The 18,842-nt window shown below is 43.8% G+C and overlaps 1 protein-coding gene across 5 annotated transcripts in view; it reads left to right on the top strand.

The window, feature by feature from the left end:
* XDH (xanthine dehydrogenase) overlaps positions 1 to 18,842 on the top strand; it is a 60,713-nt gene that overhangs the window by 27,131 nt on the left and 14,740 nt on the right. For all 5 annotated transcript variants that reach the window (XM_060169259.1, XM_060169261.1, XM_060169260.1 and 2 more), the window contains 11 exons: positions 381 to 565; positions 2,016 to 2,190; positions 3,590 to 3,673; positions 5,511 to 5,680; positions 7,294 to 7,417; positions 9,105 to 9,224; positions 9,704 to 9,800; positions 10,781 to 10,905; positions 11,899 to 12,032; positions 12,447 to 12,534; positions 13,774 to 13,860. In XM_060169259.1, the coding sequence (XP_060025242.1) occupies positions 381 to 565; positions 2,016 to 2,190; positions 3,590 to 3,673; positions 5,511 to 5,680; positions 7,294 to 7,417; positions 9,105 to 9,224; positions 9,704 to 9,800; positions 10,781 to 10,905; positions 11,899 to 12,032; positions 12,447 to 12,534; positions 13,774 to 13,860 (1,389 nt within the window). The remainder of the gene's footprint in view (positions 1 to 380; positions 566 to 2,015; positions 2,191 to 3,589; positions 3,674 to 5,510; positions 5,681 to 7,293; positions 7,418 to 9,104; positions 9,225 to 9,703; positions 9,801 to 10,780; positions 10,906 to 11,898; positions 12,033 to 12,446; positions 12,535 to 13,773; positions 13,861 to 18,842) is intronic.

Raw genomic sequence — 18,842 nt, forward strand, 5'->3', positions numbered from 1 at the left:
GGGGAGGCCGGGTGGACATGATACCAGGCACCAGGATGGGGAAGCCGTGGTGGGGCTGCGGCAGTCTCTCAGGAGCCTTCGTGAAAGCACCTTGTCCCCTCCTGCTCTTTGGTTGAGAGCACCCAGTTCCCCTGTGTCCCTGATTTCCCATTTTCCAGACTGATAGGCAGAAATCCTGGCCCTTTCCCAGCTTCCAGGAACATTATCTGGAACTTCTCCTGAAAGGTGGCAGTCATGTCCCGATCGTTGACCTCTACCACCAGCTGTTGGCTGCTCTGTGATGGTCTCACCACCTCACCCCACCTGTGTCCCTGCTTCAGGCTCACTTTGCAGTCCTTGCAAAACAAGGGAGGAAACAGGTCTTCTTCTGTGATTTTCAGGGTGAGTTTTTCTCAGCATTCAAGCAGGCCTCCCGCAGAGAAGATGACATAGCCAAGGTGACCTGTGGCATGAGAGTCCTGTTCCAGCCAGGAGCCGCGCAGGTAAAGGAGCTGGCCCTTTGCTATGGTGGAATGGCAGACAGAACGATCTCAGCCCTCAAGACCACGCAGAAACAGCTATTGAAGTAAGAGCTAACGGCAAAATAAAACTGCTCCTGGTGCTACTGATATTATCACTGCTGCTGCTACTACTATGGCAACCAGCAGTATTACCATTGCTGCTACTACTGTTACTACTGTAGCTGCTTCTACGACTACTACTGTGATTTCTGCTGCCACTGGTGGTATTACTATTAATTGTGTTGCTGCTGCTGTACTACTATTCGCATTGCTACTACTGCGGCTATTACTAATACTATTACTACCTATTGCTGCAGCTACAACTACCGTTACTATTGCTACTACTGCTGCTGCTTCTACTACTCCAATTGCTACAGCTGTGCTACTCATATTATTTCTGCTACTATTATTACTGCTGTTCTCCTACTACCATTACTGTTATTCCTATTGCTATCACTACTATGACTAATATTACTATTGTGGCTACCGCCACTATTATAGCTGCTACTACCACTGCTGTCTCTTCTACTACTAATATACTATTATTGCTGTTACTCCTAGTATTACTACTACTGGGGTTACTGCTGCTGCTACTTTTAAAGATGCTACTATTAATGCTATTATTATTGCTGTTACCACTACTGTTACTGCTACTACAACTATTACTGTTGCAACTAGCACTGCTGCTGCCACTGTTACTACTAATAGTATCACTACTGCTGCTGCTGCTGCTTCTACTACCAGTAGTATCACTGGTGCTCTTGCTATTACTACTGGTGCTTCTCCTATTTCTGTTATTACTTCTGCTTCTACTACTATTACTATTGCTTTCACTACTACTATTACTGCTTCTGTCACTGTTAGTATTCCTGTTAGTATTACTACTACTGGTATTGCTGCTGCTACTATTGCTATTGCTACTATTACTGTTACTGCTGCTACACTATTATTATAGCAACTGCTATTACTATGGCTACTATATGGCAGCAGTTGTACCAAGCACTTTGCTGGCACTGTCCTATGTAATCCTCACAATAACCATATGGATAGATAAAGCTTAACTTTGGAGTTTGGTTCCTTGGTTCCAATTCCTGGCTCCAATACTTAACAGATGGGTAATATCAGTCAAGTTACTTAATTTTTCCATGTCTCAGTTTTCTCGTTGGTAAAATGAGTATGAAAATTTTCCCGACTATACCTTTTAATTTAAATTGAAAACGACATTTCATATAAATCACTTGGGACATTACCTAGTACATTATAGGAACTCAATAGATTTACCTATTATTTACCTATTATTATTTTTGTGGTCTTTAAAAAAATTGTATCTATCTTTAAAAAAGAGAAAACTGAGGCTCAAGGAGGTTCAGTAACTTGCCTAAAGTCACATAACTGTAAGTATCTGAGCCACATTTTGAGCTGAGGTTCATGACTCTAAGGCCCTGTGCAAACCACTCACACAATGGATTCTGAGAGCTGGGTGGGAGTGCTCTCACACAGCCTGCTCTCTGGCAGGTTCTGGAATGAGAAGCTGCTGCAGGACGTGTGTGCAGGCCTGGTGGAGGAGTTGCCCTTGTCCCCAGACGCCCCAGGTGGCATGATTGAGTTCCGGCGCACCCTCACCCTCAGCTTCTTCTTCAAGTTCTACCTGACAGTGTTGCAGAAGCTGGGCAAAGAGGACTCAGAAGATGTGAGTTTGGGGCCTGGGCAAGGCAAAGACTTCCTGCTGCACTTGTGTTTAGGGATCTGGGAAGCTGGCCGGGGTAGGAGAGTGCCGTGGACCAGGTGGTAAACGTTCCTCTCCTCTGGATGTCTAAGGACAGAGGAGCAGGGACCAGGGACACAGCCTAAGGAGCCACACGGAGATGGGAGCCAACTGGGTGGCTGAGAGGCAGAGCACTGGGCTGGGAGTCGGGGATGTGGGTTCTTGTCCTGGCTGTGTCATTACCTTAGGTGAGAACTTGAGTAGGTCACCACTCTTTCTATGTCTTAGCTATAAAAATCTGGGGGCGGGTAGACCAGATGATCCTTCCAGCAGTGTAGCTGATACAGCTGTGGTTGTGTAGTTAGAATGGGAATGTGATGTGATGAGAACGTGAGGTGGGGCTACTACAGCCAGGGGAGATGCACATCCAGGAGAGGATGCTAGTTGAGGTAGAGTCTTAACTCCTGAGATGGGTTTGCCAGCAAGTATTTATTTTGCACCTGTTACATCATAAGATTGTACTGTGTGCACTAGGGGTGGCAGCGGAGAGCCTAGTGTGGGAGAGAACAGGATCAATAAAGGTCAGCCTGGTGTGACAACTGAGGAGATGGAGTGGGGGGTGGGGCACAAAGGAGAGAAGGCTTCACAGCTGTGGGTGCAGCAGAGTGAGATCCCTTTTTATAAACATTTGTAATAGTTAATTTTTTCTGATTATGTAAGTAATAAATTTGTGGAAAACTTTAGAAAATACAGAAATGTATAAAGAAAAAATTAAAATTACTCTCAGATCTTAGATAAAGCCACTGCTAATATTTTTCCTTATTTCTCTCATCTTTTTTCCTATGTTTATCTGTCCATCTGTCTGTCATCCTATTTGTCTGCTCAATGTCTCTCTCTCTTTCTATCTGTCCTTCCATCTGTCTATCTATATATCTATCATCTTCCTATCTTTTGATCTGGATATATCATTTTCTGAATAGATTGGATGTCATACTGCATAGAGAGCTTCACGTTCCCCTTAATTTTGTTGAGATGATACTATGAGAATTTCCCCTACCACTAAATATTTCCCACAGAATTGAGGAGAAAAAGGATGACTTTTCCAGGAAGACTGAGGGAGAGGGATATTCCCAACAGAGAAAGCAACATGCATAAATACAGGAAGGAGGGAAACTTTGGTTTGGTGTGTCAGAGGAAGTAGGGTGCAGGGGTGGGGAAAGAGAAGCTGTCAGAGCCCACGTTCGGATGTTGAGATAGATCCAGCCAGTACCAGGAGTGTAAATGAGGAGATGAGAAAGTTGTTACTTTTACCACTTGGGAACAACCAAGGATGGGACCAATGATAGAAATAGTCATGATCACCTCTGTTATCTTGTCTCCACAGAAGTGTGGTAAACTGGACCCCACCTATTCCAGCGCCACCTTACTCTTTCACAAAGACCCTCCGGCCAACATCCAGCTCTTCCAAGTGAGTACAGACTGTATGTGGCTAATATCAGTGGCCCTTGCAGGGCACCTCAGATGGTGCTGACCATTGGTGAGTGACCGACTCACATTGTATGTGGGTGCTTAAAGCTCCTTACCGTTGTACATAAATGTCTAGTGAAGGAAATGGGAATTATATTAATGTGAATGCAGCCATTTCCCCCCTTGCTCACCTAAATTTCTCTCTTGGGATTCCTCTCATCTTCACCTGCTCCTTAAAAAGCATTTTTTCCCCATTTTGTTTTTTTCTAGTTCCTCTGCAGGGCTAATGTGCAAAGCTAGGAGGTCTCTTGAGCATGTAAACTAAACAAAATTTTTAAAACCCTGTGTATATCAACAGTAATTTTTTGAGAGGTATTAGTTAAAGGGTCAGCTGTAAATGTTTTGGATTTTTGTGGGCCTCATAGTCTCTGCTGCAATTCCTCAACTCCATCACTGCAGCACAAAAGAAGCAAGAGGCAATATATAAATGAATGCGTGTGGCTATGCACCAGTAAAACTTTATTTGTAAAACCAGGGAGTGGGGCTTCCCTGGTGGCGCAGTGGTTGAGAGTCCGCCTGCCGATGCAGGGGACGCGGGTTCGTGCCCCGGTCCGGGAAGATCCCACATGCCGCGGAGCGGCTGGGCCCGTGAGCCGTGGCCTCTGGGCCTGCGTGTCTGGAGCCTGTGCTCCGCAACGGGAGAGGCCACAACAGTGAGAGGCCCGTGTACCGCAAAACAAAACAAAACAAAACAAAAAAACAAAACAAAAACAGGGAGTGGGCCAGATTTGGCCCATTGTTGATGATTTGTAGACCCCTGCTCTAGATTGTAATGGTCCAAAGCATAAACTCTGGGCCTGACTGCCAGCACTTGAATCCAAACTCTGCTATCACATAACTGTGTAACCTTGGACAAGTTACTTTCTCTCGGTGCCTCTTGGGCAAGTTAATTGTGCCCAGTTGCAAATGTGGCTAATGAGGGCCCCTGTTTCACAGCATGGTTTTGAGGATTCAATGGGTTAATAAAAGTGAATAGCTTAGGTAGTTCCTTGTATATAGTAAACTCTCAATAACTACTAGCCATCATTATTATTACTTTGAAAAAACACGCAAAACAGTGTTTTATTATAAACTGAATACATTTTAGAACATTTTGAAAAATATGGAAAAACATAAGAAGATAAAAATCACCCCAAATCTCACCTCCAAGAGAAAATCATTATTATATGTTTGTATACTTCTTTCCATTTTTTCCTATGCATATATGGACATATCTGTACTATATTTATAACATTTTTCCACAGAATTTTGAATCATTACCCACACATACAATGTTGTATGTCCTGCTTTTACACTTAGCATGAGCATTCTTTCCTTCTAATTAACATTCTTCAAAACTATCTTTTGACAGTTGTGTGTTATTCCATCCTGTGAGCATAGCGTAGTTTATTTACGCAACTCTCAACAAATGGACATTTAGGTTCCTTGTTTTGTTTGCTCCTGCATATAGTCAGCCGTCATCTGTGGATGTGGAGCCCATGGATACAGAGGGCCGACTGTACTGCCCCATTTTATATAAGGGACCTGAGCATCTGCAGATGTGGGTATCCATGGGGCGTCCTGGGCGGATGCCCGTGGCTGACTGTATAGTGATACTGTGACCACTCTTCTCAATGCCTTCTTACCTGCCTTCTGTTTCTTTCACCCTGTTCCCCGCCTGCCTCCTCCATTCTCACTCCTCACATTTGCTTTGGCCTGAAGCTCTCCGTGGCTCCCTGGGGCCTCTAGGGGAACAGTGTCTCTGCAGCTCAGCCTGATTGGTGGCCATGTTGTTCCAGGAGGTGCCCAAGGGTCAGTCTGAGGAGGACATGGTGGGCCGGCCCCTGCCCCACCTGGCCGCGGCCCTGCAGGCCTCTGGGGAGGCTGTGTACTGCGATGACATCCCGCGCTACGAGAAGGAACTCTTCCTCCGGCTTGTCCTCAGCACCCGGGCCCACGCCAAGATCAAGTGCGTGCAGTCAAAACACTTGGGAAGGGGGGTGCAGGGAACACCTGCCAGGCCCTGGAGATGCCACGACGACAAGCCTCCTCCAGGGCCTCCCGGTCCAGAGAGGAACACAGGAACTCTTTTTAACACCAGTCTGGAGAGAAACAGGAGACGTGAGGGGCTCAGGGGTGCTGGGAGGGTGGGGGGATGACATTGGAGAGATAGGCAGGGGCCAGATCAGGAAAGCCCTGGGGTGCTGAACAGGGACACTACACTTGGCCAGAAAAGCAATGAGGAGCTGCTGAAAGGCCTTTCTTAGATCTTCACTGTGGATATTGGGCTAAACTTCAGTGCAAATCTTCAGGAGAACTTGAGTCAGCACCAAAGGGAAGAAGGAGGCCTTAGAGTGCCTGGCATTGACTTCCCATTCCAGTGCTTAGCAACCTGACCTTGGCTTGTGTGCTTAAGCTCTCATTTTCTCCATAGGGTACTTTTGTGAGGATCAGTGATAGTGTCCACAAAGGACCCAGCAGAGAATAATCACTTGTACCCATTTGTTGAACCTTGAGAGCCCAAATGGCAAGAATTTCTATCTCGATGATGATGGTGATGATAAAACACTCACGTCACACAATATTTGCTGCAGCCTGGTTTAAAGCATTTTACACACGTGGCCCTATCTCTTCCTCGCCACAACCCTATAGGCAGGTCATATTATTATCCCCATGTTCCAGATGAGGAAACTGAGTGGTACAGCAAAGGCCCTAATGTGCTGAATCTGGATAGGTATTAGCTGTGATGTGGGTGTTGGAGCTCTCCAGAGTAAATGCTTTTGGGTTCTCTTGTACTTGGAGACCAAAATAGGGCATTGTACAAGGTCCATAGGGACAAATGTGTCCTATTCATCTTATATCCCCCACAGCACTCAGCACAGCGGCCTCCACGTGGTAAGCATTTAATCAGCATTTGCAAAATAGGATAGGATAGGATAGGAGGTAGAAAAGGGAAGCGTTAGGGTGGAGGAAAAACTGTCAAAAAGAAGACAAAGTTATCCAATTGGGTAATGGGTCTTTTTTTTTTTGAAGATGAAAATGTTTTCCAGTTTAAGTTCATGGATCCCTGAATTCTATCAATAGACCCTTTGAGGGTATAGATCCCTGTTCTAGATAATAGTATCTGTTCTCCCTATGAAGGGATGGATGGGATTGGATGAGGAACTACAAGGAGCAAGATTTATAAGATATAAAAGTATAGCTGGGCTTCCCTGGTGGCGCAGTGGCTGAGAGTCCGCCTGCCGATGCAGGGGACACGGGTTCATGACCCGGTCCGGGAAGATCCCACATGCCACAGAGCAGCTGGGCCCGTGAGCCATGGCCACTGAGCCTGCACATCCGGAGCCTGTGCTCCGCAATGGGAGAGGAAACAACAGTGAGAGGCCCGTGTACCGCAAAAAAAAAAAAAAAAGTATAGCTGAAGATATTTTAGAAATTTTCTCTATTATACAGTCTTTTGGGAAAGAATTACTGATACACAGGTAGAAGCAGAGCATAGTTCATCACTGAGTCAGGTGACAGGTGACAGGTCTTCTGCTTGTTTTCCTCCCTGGCCCTTCACATTGCTCCTCCTCCTTGCAGATCCATTGATATTTCAGAAGCGCGGAAGGTGCCAGGCTTTGTTTGCTTTCTCTCCGCTGATGATATTCCTGGGAGTAATGAAACTGGACTTTTTAATGATGAGACAGTCTTTGCAAAGGATAAGGTACATCTTGGATTTTTTTTTAAAAAATATGTGAAGTTAGTGGAATGAGTATTTAAGTTTTAATTTGTGTTTTTTCCTCCAAATCCCTGATCTTGAAAAGATTATACATTTGCACATATCACGGCCATCATCCAATTAGCCAGTATTCAGGACAATCAGTAAAGGGAAAGAATATGCCTGGTAGCACTTTTACTTTCAACTTAATGTTTATTTATTTATTTCATTGATGGCTGCAGCTTGTCCATAGTATAAGACATAGTAGGATGACTCCATGCCAAAGTGGCATTAAAAAAAGGCCTGTGACTGTATTTTAACAAACAATCAGGTTCTTAAGTGTACAATATTAAACTCCTTTATTAAAAGAAAATAAAAATACACTAAACAAACCAAACAGAATAGGAATTACAATTACAATACCACCACTATGTGTATTGATAATTCACTTACATGAAAGTTTATCTATTGATTTCAACCATATATGGAGTTCTGCCAAAAAAAAAAAAATTCCGAACATTCAAGGCAGCTGCTACAAAAACCTATATACTCATAGGATAGTTGTCAGTCATTTTATAATTCCAGTACAGATCAAATGTTGCAAATTGGAGGTTGATAGGTGTTGGTGAAGGAAAAATTCAACTTATTATTAAGCTAAAAGTGAAGGAGGGAATGAAAAACTATAACCCTGAGACACAAGGACTCTAAAAGGAGAGCATTTGATAGAAGACAAATTGCTTTACAAACTTCAAGAGCCTCTAAGACCATAACTAGCATTATGGTTAGTGAGAATCAGCCAGGTTCAACAACCACTAGGCTAACCAATTAAGTCAAGAGCTTAACTGGGTCCTGAAGAGGTAATTATCAGAGACAAGACATGTTAAGTATTGGTTCCTATTGTCAGAAATCTCATCTTCCAAAGTGATGAGTTGGACAATTTTTTTGTTTATTTTTGGAAGGATGTTGGAAAAAAATTATCCCTGAAGGAGATCCATAAAGTTTCTATAGTAACTGAATTTATTAAATGAAAAGAAAACAATAATCATTAATTATTCTATAAATCTAACAACCAAAAAAACTGGTTTATAGGTCATCACGTCTAAGAGCCAGTATTGGGGAATGACCACTTTGGGGCATCTAGGTGAAATATAAGACATGATTGCTGCCTTTGAGAAACTTTTGGTATAAATCTGAGAAACAGAAGATAAAAGAGAGTAGAGTGGTAGAAAGAAAATAAAACTGGAAGTCAAGGGTTAAGATTTAGTCATGGTCTAGTAGTGAGGCAACTGTGATCTTGCCGTCTGGGTCTCCATCTCTTAATATGAAGAACAAGGGTGTTGGGGTAGATCTGAGTTGACAGATATACTTCATGGTGCCGTGCTTTCCATTCTGCTGCTCATGGCAGACATCACTAATCAATCACCACATTTTATCCTGGGCAGCTTCTCAAGAGGCTGCCATCAGATACTAGTTATCTCCAAGTCCTATTCCAGTTCTACTGATTCTAAACACTTATGAAGAAGCACATAACCCCAAATAGTAGGATAAGAACATGAAGAGGCCTCAGGACATTCCTTAAATGTACCTTAAAAAATTATGGGGGCGAGACTTCCTTTGCTTTTTTGAACAATCAGAAATAATTTGCTTCACGAGGAGCATGTTATGTTCTTTAACCATCTGGCTCTGCTCCTAGGTGACTTGTGTTGGGCACGTCATTGGTGCTGTGGTCGCCGACACCCCAGAACACGCACAGAGAGCCGCCCATGGAGTGAAAGTCACCTATGAGGATCTTCCAGCCATTATCACGATTGAGGTAACTGGGGAATGGGCTGCCTGGAGAGGGGAGAGCTACCTGTTCCTGGAGACACCTTTATTAGGATCCTCCAGAGGAGATTCAAACAGCAGGTAGAATCTGACCCGATAAGTTTTTAAATCTCCTCCAGCCTGCGGTTGTATGGTCCTATGAATCCTTCCCCATCATGATCCTAGACTCAGTCCATAAATGGCCAAGCTGAGTTCTTCCTTCCCAATTTCAGCTCCAGCTGGTTCCTTGAGGGATTCTTTGCTTTCCTCAAGATCCAGGGTTGTATGTCTATATCTAATGAAATAGAGAAATAGGACACCTTGGGCTACAATTGAGCTTTAAGTCTATATAAGAAACTTACAGAGATGGCTGTGTGACTTCTGTGGGAAGAGAGAGGTAATAATTCCAAGAGCTTCTCTTCCCCAATCCCTTTAAGCCACCTTCCGTCCTTTAAAGCCAAGTCACTGAAACTTCATTTTAATCCTCAGGATGCTATAAAAAACAATTCCTTTTATGGATCTGAGCTGAAGATTGAGAAAGGAGACCTCAAGAAGGGGTTTTCGGAAGCAGATAATGTTGTTTCAGGTATGGCCGCATGATGCAGCAGTGGGAATGGGGTGGCCCTGGTTTATGAGTTAAATTCAAGAGCTGTACCTGAGCCCTGGAGCAAGGGAGTGATTTCCTGACGTTTCCTAACAGAAGAGTCTCTCTGTTGTTTGTAACAAAATACTAGACAGGAGGCTGGGAAAGAACTTCAGCATCTTAACCTCTACTCTCCTGTCTCTAGACTGGACATACCTCAGTGGTTCTGGAGACATTATAATGTGTTGGATTTGGAAGACTGTCTAGGGAAGATAAGGGTCACGGATGTCTCTAACACGATATTGTAAAGCAATTATACTCCAATAAAGACTATAAAAAAAAAAAAAGGTCACAGATGTCTGACCAGTCTTGGGTCTGCCCAGCCTCTGGCTACACAGACGTCTGGTCCTCCCCATCTGCCTGAAGGCAGTCTTCACCCATCTCCAGCTAGTGCTCTCTCCTCTCCTCCCCCTTTCCCTCCCGCACTGGGAAATTAGGTCCAGAGCTCTCACCCCAGAGCAAGGCTGCCTATCAGCCCCCTTTGGGGATGGTTTTCTACATTGGTTTCTGTACATCGCTAAGTTACTAGTATGCCAGCTATCCAGCTGGACTGACAGCTTGGAGTCTGGGAGATGCTGTTTATTTTCAGCTTCTGAATCACATCTGTTAATTCCTTTTTTACTTTTTCCAAAATTTTACAATGATAGTCTAAAAAGCTTTCATTTCCGCTGGCTGCAGCAGGAAGGGAGCTTCACACCTGATGCATTTCAGTGTCGTTCTGATCTCTTTGTTAGCGTGCGGGGGGTCAGCTCCCAGATGGCTAAGACTTTGAGACCCTTTTCCATCCCAGTTGGGGAACTGAAAGGGTACCTGTGAACAGCTGGTAACTGCACAGGGCCCTGCATGAGTACATTCTCTCCTTAAGCGAACTCACCGCCTCTGCAGCATCGGGCTCACTGTGGGGAGTCTTGTTGCTTCTCCAGGCGAGTTGTACATCGGTGGCCAAGAGCATTTCTATCTGGAGACTCACTGTGCCATTGCTGTCCCGAAAGGCGAGGCAGGGGAGATGGAGCTCTTTGTGTCCACACAGAATACCATGAATACCCAGGTAGGTGTCCAGTGGGTCAACAAGGGGCCGGGGAAGAGGGAGACATGGGCTGATCCAGGAGGGCATGTGAAGGTAGTGGTTCGAAGCCAGGCCCTGTCACCAACAAGCTGGTGTCATTGAGCTTGTTATATAACTTTCTCATCTATAAAATGGGGCCTGCCCAGGACGTTGTAATGATTAGATGAGTTTTAAAACTTGGATAGAGCCTAGAAAATGTTAGCTTTTATCATTCCAGTGCTGTATTGCCTTGGTCAGATCATATCTGGCCTCAGTTTCCTCATCTATTAAATGAAGGGGTTGTGTTAAGTAAGAGCCATGGGGACCACTACATTAGCTGCAGTGGCTCAAATATTCCTCATTTCTCTATTGCGTGTAATAGGACAGTGGTTGCCAGTGTTTTGGGCAGCTGGTCTTACCCTCATGACCCACCAGTTCCTGGCCAAATGGAATAAATTTTGGCTCTGAAAGTAGGCTGTGAACAGCTGCTCACCCCTCTGGTTAAAAATGAGTGTCTAGGGGCTTCCCTGGTGGCGCAGTGGTTGAGAGTCCGCCTGCCGATGCAGGGGACACGGGTTCGTGCCCCGGTCCGGGAGGATCCCACATGCCGCAGAGCGGCTGGGCCCGTGAGCCATGGCCGCTGAGCCTGCGCGTCAGGAGCCTGCGCTCCGCAACGGGAGAGGCCACAACAGTGAGAGGCCCGCGTACCGCAAAAAAGAAAAAAAAAAAAAAAGAAAACAAAACAAACAAAACAACAACAACAACAAAAAAAAAAACGAGTGTCTGAATTCAGTGCACAGTGACTGATGTGCGCCAGACCCTGGCACCACTACCCAAGGGCTGCCCTGGGACAGGAGGGGGATTCTCGAATCAAGAAATTTCAGAGTTCATAGCAGTAATTAGGCTTCTGTGTGTCGGGTGGGCTCTGGGTCAGGCCTGAAGTAAGTCCAGGTGGCATATGCATTCACTGGGAGTATTTTGTTCTTTTGCCCACAGTCCTTTGTTGCAAAAATGTTGGGGGTTCCAGTAAACCGGATTCTGGTCCGAGTGAAGAGAATGGGAGGAGGCTTTGGAGGGAAGGAGACCCGGGGCATCGTGATGACTGTGGCTGTGGCCCTGGCTGCATACAAGTGAGTTCCCCCAGTGGGCTCTGGGAAGAGGAATAAGGCTGCCTCTGCCACGAAGGCTTCCTGGATTCCCCGCTTTGGGAAGTAGATTCCCCTTGCTTCAAATTTTCACAGCCCTCGGTTTTTAGAACTCATGGGCATAGGGGTGAGGGCAACATCACCTGGTTCATTGTATTCAAATGCATGTGTCCATGTCCTATCTCTCCTACCTGGCTGTGAGGACCCCAATGGCAAGGACACACTCCACACCCCATACCCCACACCTGGATGTCCCCCACCTTGTCCAGCACAGTGTCTAGAGGGCGAAGCAGTCCAGTGTACCAGGTGGAGAAAGAAGGCTTCCTTGCTGTTTGTATCCCTGAGACTCACAGGGCTGGGCTGTTGTAGAGGTTTCTCACGCTCTGGTACCTCCCCCAGGACTGGCTACCCGGTGCGCTGCATGCTGGATCGTGACGAGGACATGCTGATAACTGGCGGCAGACACCCCTTCTTGGCCAGATACAAGGTTCTAGATGTCGGGGGCTGTGCCGGGTGGGCAGTGCCCTCTGCTTAGGAAACTGGGGATAAAGATTCAGGGATCCTGGGATACACTCTGACTCTTGTCATGACTGCCTGTAGAAATTCAAAGAAGGAATAACAAGGAGAGAAATTCAAATCAACCAACAGCAACATAGGAGGGTGATCCTGGGGGAGGCTGGCAGGCCACTTCCCAAGAGATGCCACGGGATGCTGTGCGTGACTTCTGTGAATTCGCTGGGGTCCAAATCTGGTCCTTGTCCACTCAGGCTCGGAAACATGATTTGTCAGCAGATCTGGGGTGAATCCATCCCACAGGATGGCCTAATGTTAATGTGTTTACAGCCTGATGTCAAAGTCAGAATGACCACTTAGTAATCTCCAATGAGAAATGCAACTTTCCAGGGGCCTGGTCAGGTATAAGCTGTTAGGGTGCCTGCTTGGCCAGAACATGTATGGCTGGGCACTACCCAAGTGCCCTGTGGGACTGTCCCTTTTCTGGGCTTCTGTGGATGACCAACTACTGTTCTGACCATGCATTCTCCTCTCTACACACCAGTAGAACCTTACAGGTCCCAGTCTGGAGCTATAAACCTGGGAGCCCTCTGTCTCCACAAGTTGGCTTTGAACATCTCCTCTTTGGCCTCTTCTGACTTTATTCCATGATTTAACTCACCAAAAGGGATTGCATTTCTCTTATTCCCAAATTTTTGTGGGCTCCAAGAAAGTAACTTGGTCTTGTGGGGTTTCAGGTTCCTTGCTCATGAAATGGCCTGTCAGGGTTTGTTTAGATAGTTTCCACGAGGTTGGGGTTGTGAAAGCACTTTCATGCTTGTGCAAGGTGTAACTTTTGCTGTCTTCTGGCCAAAAGCTGTGAGCGAGTCTCCAGTTTCTCTCCTAGTTTCTCTTCCCAGCCCTCCCCTCCCTGACCTATCATGACCCGTGTTCTTTCTTCTACCTCCTCACTTCCGTTGGTAGAACCAGAAGCCAAGAGTAGGGAGGAAGGAGGAGGAGTGTAGGGAGAAGGGGCGTCCAGGGTCCATCACTGGGGAGATGTTGGCTCCTCTCTTCTTCACCTGTGAGGTCTGGTGATCTCTTAAGTTCGACTTTATTTTGTGGTGGGATGTCTTCTTCTTTCTGTTTTCTCCAGGTAGCGTTAAGTGGGAGGAGATGGCTAGAGACAGACAAAGGAAGGGGACAGTTGAGAACTCACTCTCCGTTTTTTCAGGTTGGCTTCATGAAGACGGGGAAGATTGTGGCTGTGGAGGTGGATCACTACAGCAATGCCGGGAACAGCCAGGACCTCTCTCTCGGTGTATGTAGGATGTGCCCTTGCATCCGGGGTGACTGGGAGGTCACGGGTGTGCCCCATAGCATGTTTGCACATGCGGGAATAGGCCTCCTCAGTCCTTACCTGTTGTTGCAATAGCCTCCTACTTGGTCCCCACCTTCAGGTTCTCCATCCTTGGTTATTCTCTAAAGCATGGAAGTGATCATATTACTTACCTGACTAGAAACTCAACCTTCTGGTGCAGGATATTTTGCCAAGCAAGTAAAGTTAGTTACAAAACTTTATGTATAGTATGAGTGCATGAATGTAATACTAATTTGTGTGTGTGTGTGTGTGTGTGTGTGTGTGTGTGTGTTTAATGATATGCATGACAAAAGTCTGATAGACCATACTCCAAACAGTGACTGGGTGGGATTAAGGGGGGATACTAACTGTCATTTTCTATATTATGCATTTCTGTGATGTTTGAATTTTAAATAATGACTTGATTTACCTTTTTAAAAATAATTTAATTGAAATATAGTTTGCATAACATAAAGTTCACCCATTTGAAGGACAGTTGACCTTTGAACAACTCAGGCATTAGGGGCACCACCCCCAACCCCACAGTCAAAAATCTGTGTTGGGCTTCCCTGGTGGCACAGTGGTTGAGAGTCCGCCTGCCGATGCAGGGGACATGGGTTCGTGCCCCAGTCTGGGAAGATCCCACATGCCGCAGAGCAGCTAGGCCCGTGAGCCATGGCCGCTGAGCCTGCGCGTCCGGAGCCTGTGCTCCGCAGGGGGAGAGGCCACAACAGTGAGAGGCCTGCGTACCGCAAAAAAAAAAAATTCTGTGTATAACTTTTGACTCGCCCAAAACTTACCTACCAATAGCCTACTGTTGACTGGAAACATAACCAATCACATAAACAGTCCAATTACACATATTTTATATGTTATATGTATTATATATGTATTTTTACAATAAAATAAGTTAGAGGAAAGGAAATGTTCTTAAGAAAATCATAAGGAGAAGAAAATACAGTACTGTACTATATTTATCGATACTGTAAATTTACATAATCTGTTTATAGGATGAACCGTCTGTCTGTAAGTACCTACATCAATATTATCTTATATGATACAAAACACTGTAGATGTTATTTGAATTACCAACACTAGACATCAACAATGAAAAGATAATGTGAAAGAGAAATTCATGTTTATTTACAGATACAGTGATTCATGCGTTGATAACGAAGAAGCAGCAGCATGATTGCTTTACGGTAGCCCAGTGTAATCAATACGATTGCTTCAGGGTAGCCTAGCCTATACACTAATGAATGAATCGTCATAAAATTTTTATGACACACAGTAATTTTTATGGCATATAGTATATGATTACAGTCATAGACATAATATAGTACTGAAAACATTGTTACATTTTTAAAAACTCACTTCCCTGTGATGATAGGCTGAGAGGCAGTTTCTCCAATTACAAGAGAGGGGCATACTGAACAGTAATATAATTCTTTGAAAGCAAAGTTATAAAACAGTAAGAAAACTAACATATTATTTTATATTTAAGATCACTTATGTTATACCTATGTAAGGATAGACTAATATCTACATATATCCTATGCATTCATGTCATACCTTTTCCTTAATTTTTTGGTATTTCTAGCCTCTTCAGTTCATCTGTGAAATTTTTCAAATTGTTGCAAATCTCCAAAATAATGTCCAATATCTTTATTGAAAAACTATGCTTATAAGTGGACCCACACAGTTAAAACCGTATTTTTCAAGGGTCAGCTGTTTTACAGTTTAACGGTTTTAGTACATTTAAGGAGTCAGGCAACCATTATTGCAATCCAGTTTTTTTAACCCTTCAATCACCTCAAAATGATCTCTTATGCCCATTTGCAGTCACTCCTGTTCCTACCCCTCAGGCCCAGACAACTGCTAATCTACTTTCTGTCTTTACAGATTTTCCTTTTGTGGCCAACTAATATAAACGGAATCATATACTATGTAGTCTTTCTTGTCTGGCTTCTTTTCTCTCAGAATAGTGTTTTTGAGGTTCACCCGTGTTTTAGCATGGATCACTCCTTCATTCCTTTTTATTGATGGAGAATATTCCATTGTATGAATAGACCATTTTTTGTTTTCCATTCACCACTTTAAGGACATTTGGGTTGCTTCCAGTCTTTAGCTTCATGGATAATGCTGCTTTGAACCTTCTCATATGACATATATTTTTGTCATTTTGAAAATTAACCAAGTTACCTTGGTGGTACTACCTTTTAAGTTTTTTAAATCTTAATTTTATAACCATATTAGTTATATATGCATAGATTCTTGTTAAAAAAGAAGTCAAACATTTCAGGAGAAGCAGAAGTTCCTCATTATTCCCACTTTGAATGTGCTAAGGGCTTCTCTAATTGGCTCAATTAGGAAACATTATACTTCAGATCTAGTGTAGGAAACTGTTCAAAAAAGAAAACATTTCTGGTAGTCTCACCAAATATAACACTTGCTTCTTGGTGTTGTAGGAAGATCAGGTTGAAAAAGATATAGGACTTATCCCCAAAGATTTTACAAGTGTTAAAATTCAATCCAGCAAATATTTATCAAGCCCCTAGGGTGATAACATATAGAAGAATATGGCATTGTTTCTGCCCTCTAGAAGGTCACAGTATGGTGGGGGAGACAGATAATAAAAGATAAAATGAAGTACAATTGACAAAGTGCTAAGGGAAAGCAAAAATGGAATTGAGACATATAAAAATCATGTAGGATGACTAAGACTGAAAAAAATCAAAGAACCCCAAAAGCAATTTGTGGGAAAGAGGCTATAAATGGGGAAGTAAATTAAAGCCAAAATGAAACGAACAAACAAAAGCTACCATTTAGCTCATCAGAGAGATGAGTTATCACACTTTAAAGAAAGAACAGGATGCTATAAAAATGAAGCAGTCTAAGAATAAAAATGAAGCCTTGTGAATTAAAACTGTGAAAGCAGAAGGGTTGAAAGAAACTTGAGGTGCTCTCTTAAAAAAAGAGAAAACAATGGGGAAAAATAGCAAGAAAATACAAGAAAATCTGAGGACCAGCCCAGGAGATCCAAATAATAGAAGTTTCAGAAAGAAAGAATAGAAAAAAGAGAGAGAAGGAAAACTATTAAGAAATAATTCAAGAAATTTCCCAAAACTGATGGGCATATATTTTGAGATTAAGAGAGCCCATCCAGTAACCAGCACAATGAAGGAAGATAGACTTATGCTAATTTACATTATTGTGAACTTTTAGAAACCTGAGGACAAAGGAGATTTTACAATTTTCAGGGAGGAAAAAAAACGGAACTCATTCCAAGAGTTGGAAAGGCCTTGGTTGGATTTCTCAATACTGGGGAGCTAGAATGCACTAGTAAAATGCCCTCAAAATGCTGAGGGTAAATGGGAAACGTAGTGCCAACCTAGAATTCTGTATACAGCCAAATCATGAATTAAGGGTGAGAGTAGAACAAAGACGTTTCAGACATGCAGGTTCTCAAAAATGTACCTTTAGATATACACTTTTGGGGAAAATGTTGACGGTTGTACTCCAATCATATAAGGGTGTAAAACTAAGAAAAGGGAAGACATGGGATCTAGAAACAGGAGATTCAATGTGGAGAGAGGCAGAGGGAATCCTTGGGATGAAAGTGAGGGGAAAACCCCTGGGCGACAGCTGAACAGAAGCCTAGGGGCTGCCAATTTAAATTGAAGTTGGCCAGAAGGCTCCAGAAACAATTTCTTCAAAAAGATGAGATTAATAGAAAATCAAATGTGTTTGAACATATTGAAAGCAAATTTGTAGTAATATGTGCATAGAAATGAAGCAAATGAAAAAAAGTAAAGATAATTGTTAACTCCAAGGGGGGAAATATTATCAAGAAAGAGAAGTAAACCTAGTATAACTACATGGTTCAGCTGTAAGTGATGTTTATAGAATGATTAAATGGACAGTTGATGAGAAGAAAGTATAACTATACAAGGACGAGGCGAGATAGGAAGCTGGTGTATATGTAGAGAAAGGGGGCTGGGTGGGAACTAAATCCTCCTTTTCCATGATGGGAAAACAGTATAAAAAGTCTAAAACTGAACAAGTCAAGAAGTGGCAATATAAGCATTATTTAGAGACGTGGAGGACAATGTAAATAGCTGACAGATATAAACATTATTTAGAGATGTGGAGGACAATGTAAATGGCTGACAGAGAATAAGTGGTTGCTTCTGGGCAGTGGAGGGAAGAAAGCGGAGGCAGCTGCTGGTTTGTATAACGTGGCTTACGGAAGTATTTGATTCTTTAAACTATTTGCAGTACAAGTTTAATGAGAATAAAGTCACCAATTTTTTAAAAGAGGCAAGTGATCAATTCCAACTAGAAGATCTGGGAGGGGCCCTCCATGTGGGAGCTGAATGGGGATTTTAGCAGGTGGATATGGTGGGGAGGGGCCTTACGGGTGAGAGTAACATGCAGTCAGAAAACAGGATCAAAAGTACATTGGGGGGACTTCCCTGGTGGCACAGTGGCTAAGAATCCGCCTGTCAATGCAGGGAATGTGGGTTCGAGCCCTGGTCTGGGAAGATCCCACATGCTGGGGAGCAACTAAACCTGTGCACCACAACTACTGAGCCTGCACTCTAGAGCCCGAGAGCCACAACTACTGAGCCCGTGTGCCACAACTACTGAAGCCCACGTGCCTAGAGCCCATGCTCTGCAACAAGAGAAGCCACCGCAATGAGAAGCCCACACACCGCAATGAAGAGTAGCCCCCACTCGCCGCAACTAGAGGAAGCCCGTGGGCAGCAATGAAGACCCAACGTAGCCAAAATAAATAAATAAATAAATAAATTTATTTTTAAAAAAAGTGTATTGGAGAAAGGTCAGTAAGTGTCTCGAATTCCATGCTTAAAGATATACAGACTTTACTCTGGAGATAGTAAGTGCGACTTTGCAGCAAGTGCTTGACCTGCTATGACCTT

Source organism: Lagenorhynchus albirostris, chromosome 13 (assembly GCF_949774975.1).
Source record: "Lagenorhynchus albirostris chromosome 13, mLagAlb1.1, whole genome shotgun sequence".
Taxonomy (NCBI): domain Eukaryota; kingdom Metazoa; phylum Chordata; class Mammalia; order Artiodactyla; family Delphinidae; genus Lagenorhynchus; species Lagenorhynchus albirostris.